The following is a 4,414-nucleotide window of genomic DNA, read 5'->3' as shown; positions in this document are numbered from 1 at the left end:
TTCGTGGAGAAGAAATTACAGTAAAGTTACACATACGGCGACGTCGATAATACATGTATTACATGTACTACATGTATGTCAAGAAAACTACCCGAAAACTGGTTCCTTGCACAATGTTCTGGGGTAAGTGCCGTGGGATTTACACAGCCCTCTTACCAAAATGCATAGCCTTCCCCACTCCGTGGCCAGATCCTTTAGGAACAATATTCCCATTCTTTTGCAATACGGTATCGGACCGCTTGCCTCCTCTAAACACTCGCTCTTCTTTTAAACAGTCACACAACACCCGGTAGCTGGGAAGTCCAAAGTAACCATCAGCCATCGGTTGCCAACGGGACTGTTTAGTCTCATGCATCCTCAATTAGCCACACGTAAACTAAGACCCTATCATAAATCCATCAAAAACCAGTCATCATCTGGCCATCCTTCTCAAATTCTCTCTTAAAAGTACGTTGACGCTAACATGTAAATCAGATGTTTGTATTCAACGAAACACGGCATCAAAAAACGTTTTCCTTTACAAATAAGACTGCATACGACATTAAGGCTTCCCCTAAATACATTGAAAGGAAAAAAAAGAGAAGCTAAGTGCAGTGAATATCGCATTTTTCGAATCATTGGGATTCATTGTGCATAATTACTAAAAAACAGTGAATATTTTAAATATTGCTGAACAACCCATGTTCGACGATCGTTTCGTCAAGCTTGTAACTCATACATATAATCCGTATGCTAACTCGACGTTTGGATATGACGATGAGATTAGAATAGCTATACAACAACAAGATCTATACGCATTACATGTGAGAGTTTTCTAAACGTGGAAGGCAAGGTGGTGATAAAACATCGAAATGATGAATCAATTATAAAGTTGGGAAATAATTGCATAGCATTCATGCTTGACGAAATTCGATACGAACTGAATGGTGTGGAAATTGATTACAATAGAAACGTTGGAATAACTAGCACACTTAAGAACTACATATCATTTACATGCGATGAAGATAAAATTATGAAGAATGCTGGATGGAACATTAGATGGAACGATGAGAAGAATGTAAAATACCATTTCAATTTTTGCCTACTACTAAAAATTTTATTCGGATTTTGTGAAGATTATAAACACATAGTAATTAATGCTCGTCACGAGTTCATTTTAATACGATCACGCAATGATAACAATTGTCTTGTAGGATCTTTAATGCTAGAACCAGAAATCGAATTATTTAAAGTACAATGGCGCTTACCACATGTGATATTGAATGATATTACTAAACTATCATTACTACGTGTTTTAAAAAGTGGACGAAATCTGAGCATGTGTTTTCGTTCGTGGGATCTGTATGAGTATCCTCTGTTACAAACACGACTAAGCATTCTTGGTCTGTTAAAACGGCTACACAATTGGAAAAGACGCGATATGTAATTTTTGCTTTGCAAACTGGTAAAAAAAATGTAATGAGTGAAAATGCTACAGAGTTTGATAACGGTAAGCTATCGAACGTGAAAATTTATCTCAATTCAGAATTCTATCCATATGACGATCTAAACACTGATTTCAACAGAAATAAATATGCTCTTTTGTATAACACGTATATCCATTTTTCTAAGGCTTATTACGGATGTAGCAATAGACAAGCGTTTCTAACGATTGATGAGTTTCTACAACATGGTCCTCTCATGGTGATTGATTGTTCACACCAAAATGATTCAATCAAGAAGAGTACTGTGGATGTGCGTATAGAATTTGATTGTGGTGAAAATATTCCAGCAAATACTACAGCTTCTTGTCTCATTCTACATGATCGGGTAATCAAATACAATCCATTAACAAATATTGTACGCAAAATAAACTAATAAATAAGAGTAAAAACATGTATTTTGAACTATTCAATTACTAATTTTGAATGTTTAAGAGAAATTGCATAATATATATGTATTCATTTTATCAAACCATATATTTCTTCTTCTTCTATCGCTCCCCCATTTCCTTTAACGTAATAGTAACAATGATTTAATTACTTTAATGTAATGATTTAATTGCTGTGCGATATAATTCCATTGTTATTTAATAACATTTTGAAGTATATAACATTAATCATAATAAATCATTGCACGATGTGGTTTAATTGTGATTTGATAGATAGTTCAATCATCTATCACCTATGGTTCAGTTGTGGATCGATATGGTACAATCATGGTTCAGTTGTAGATCCATGCGGTACAATCATGGTTCAGTTGAGGCTCGATGTGGTACAACCATGGTTCAGTTGTGGTTCGATGTGGTGCATTGATGGTTTGATGTAGATCGATCATTGTACAATTGTAGTTCTATTATGGTTCGACATGGATTGATCATTGTTCAATGTGGTTCGATTGTGGTTCATTACGCTTAAACCATAGGTCGATATAGATTGATTACTGTTCACCATGATCCGACTAATGATTGATTAAAATTTTGATTACAGACCAACAATAATGCATTATTTAATATTGTATTAATAAGATGCAGTTATGATTAGAAACATGGTTCTGATTCCTGAATATACATGTATCATACAACACATCACTACATTGTCTCTGTAGCTGAACGCTGTGAGACTGTAGAATCTTGCCATGCAGGTGAAAGATAAGAATGATGATCTAGTGGGGACAAAACTAGTGGGGATAGCTATATATAACGTGTGATCTGATGAAACATTGTTGCAATTCAGAATAAAAATTTATAAAAATCCAAATTATATTTTTTTACATTGAAAAGATTCCCAAAAAAATTGGAATCGGCAGCACTGGATATCGTAAGTACTATTTTCACTTTAATTATACTTTAATTAAGCTGTAACGAGCTTCTCTCTGGAATACTTTCAGATAGTGACATTGCATTGACAGTAACTGAAAAGATATTGTCTGAGGGTACTCCTAGAGTATCTCGCGATAGTTTTTACATTGTCAAGCGTCCACGCACCCCTAAATTTATACAATTAATTCTTTATGTATTTTTTCAGCTCATAAACCATTGGTTTATGAGGTTCTATGCCATGCGACGTCGGCGGCAGCAAAACATATGCAAGGAGCACCAGGCGTATCACGTCGTAAGTACCATTTCCGAATAATACATTTTAATAAAATACTTATTCCATTTAATTTTTTATTAATTTTCTGTATCCTTCGTTTGCTTACAGCTTATAGACTTAGTGTTTATAATGCACCGTGAAGAGCGCCGACGCCGACAATATAATAATGTGTTACGATCCGAGGGCTAGATAGTCCGACCGAGGGTGAGGGTTTTTTGGGATATTGTTATTGTTTCGTGGACGAACCAACGGGTAACTTTGCACTCGTTGAGAGACACCTCACGGATGTAGACGAACCAGTGCGCAAAGGCCAACACCGGGAGCCTCCTCAGGTTTTAGGTAGGTTTTCGTGGACGAACCAACACTCAACTTGGCGAGTATCGGGAGCCACTAGGGTGGAATAAAGACTGTGGACGAACTAGTGAGTAACTTTGCACTCGCCAGGAGCTACGGGATGTGGACGAACCAGTGCGCAATGGCCAACACCAGGAGCCACTTGTAGGTTAGGAAAGGGACCGTCGCAAGGATTGCGAAGATGTTAGTAGAGCCTCGTAACTTTTAAATTTATAATATATCTCGAGCGGTAAAGATATAATATTTGTGGGATCGTTACGCGTTCGCTTCTTATTGGATTTAGGAAAGGTTTTGATTGAACTAAGTCCAATTTAACAAACCTTATAAAAATGTATATTACTACACGTTTAAGTTTGACTCGAAGGAATACAATTGTCGATGAGTTTTAAGTGTCCCGGAACTACGTCCTCTCTCTCTAGATTACGCACAGAGGTATGCGGGGGACGCGTCGTTAAGACCACGTTACAGTGAATTTACTTTACGTACTGTACTCTATGATTCTGCTCGAAGGAGAACAAATGCTCGATCTTGCTTCCAGTCTCAGCCGCATACTGAACTCGAACTGGATTGGAAATGAGCCCGCTAGACCGAGTCTCTTGGCCTTCTTATAGTCAAAAATCTATGACAAAAATGGTGGGGACTCGGCTGCACGCCACCGCAGTCGCTCGGACGGCAAACTCGTGCTCTAATTGGGCGGTGTTTTTCATTAATAACTGGTTAACAAAGCCTCATCTTACATTTTCACTAAGGAAAAAGTTGTTTCAAATCACCCCCTGAATCACCCCTTTTAAGGAACTGCGACATTTTTGTTACACCCTGTATACCACTAAAACCGATGCTTGGGAAGTTCCGAGTCATATTGGTGAAATGTCACCGAGCTGAAGAAATATTGCGAATTTCACGTCAAACGCCTACTGTTTTAGGGAGGAACGGGTTCGAAATAAATTCCGCAATTCTTAGTTACGAGAAAAATATATATTATTACC

General features: G+C 37.3%; 1 protein-coding gene across 1 annotated transcript; it reads left to right on the top strand.

The window, feature by feature from the left end:
* Nucleotides 1–474: 474 nt before the first annotated feature.
* Nucleotides 475–1,297, top strand: LOC143187758 (uncharacterized). The gene is made up of 4 exons (XM_076391975.1): nucleotides 475–583; nucleotides 652–742; nucleotides 787–1,057; nucleotides 1,194–1,297. Exons 1-4 carry the CDS (start codon nucleotides 475–477, stop codon nucleotides 1,200–1,202), a joined length of 480 nt encoding a protein of 159 aa, XP_076248090.1. The 3' UTR covers nucleotides 1,203–1,297.
* The last annotated feature ends 3,117 nt before the right edge of the window (nucleotides 1,298–4,414 follow it).

Source organism: Calliopsis andreniformis, unplaced genomic scaffold (assembly GCF_051401765.1).
Source record: "Calliopsis andreniformis isolate RMS-2024a unplaced genomic scaffold, iyCalAndr_principal scaffold0227, whole genome shotgun sequence".
In the NCBI taxonomy this organism is placed as follows: Eukaryota; Metazoa; Arthropoda; class Insecta; order Hymenoptera; family Andrenidae; genus Calliopsis; species Calliopsis andreniformis.
The sequence above is the reverse complement of the archived record's forward strand: the minus strand, read 5'-3'. Positions and strand labels throughout refer to the sequence as shown.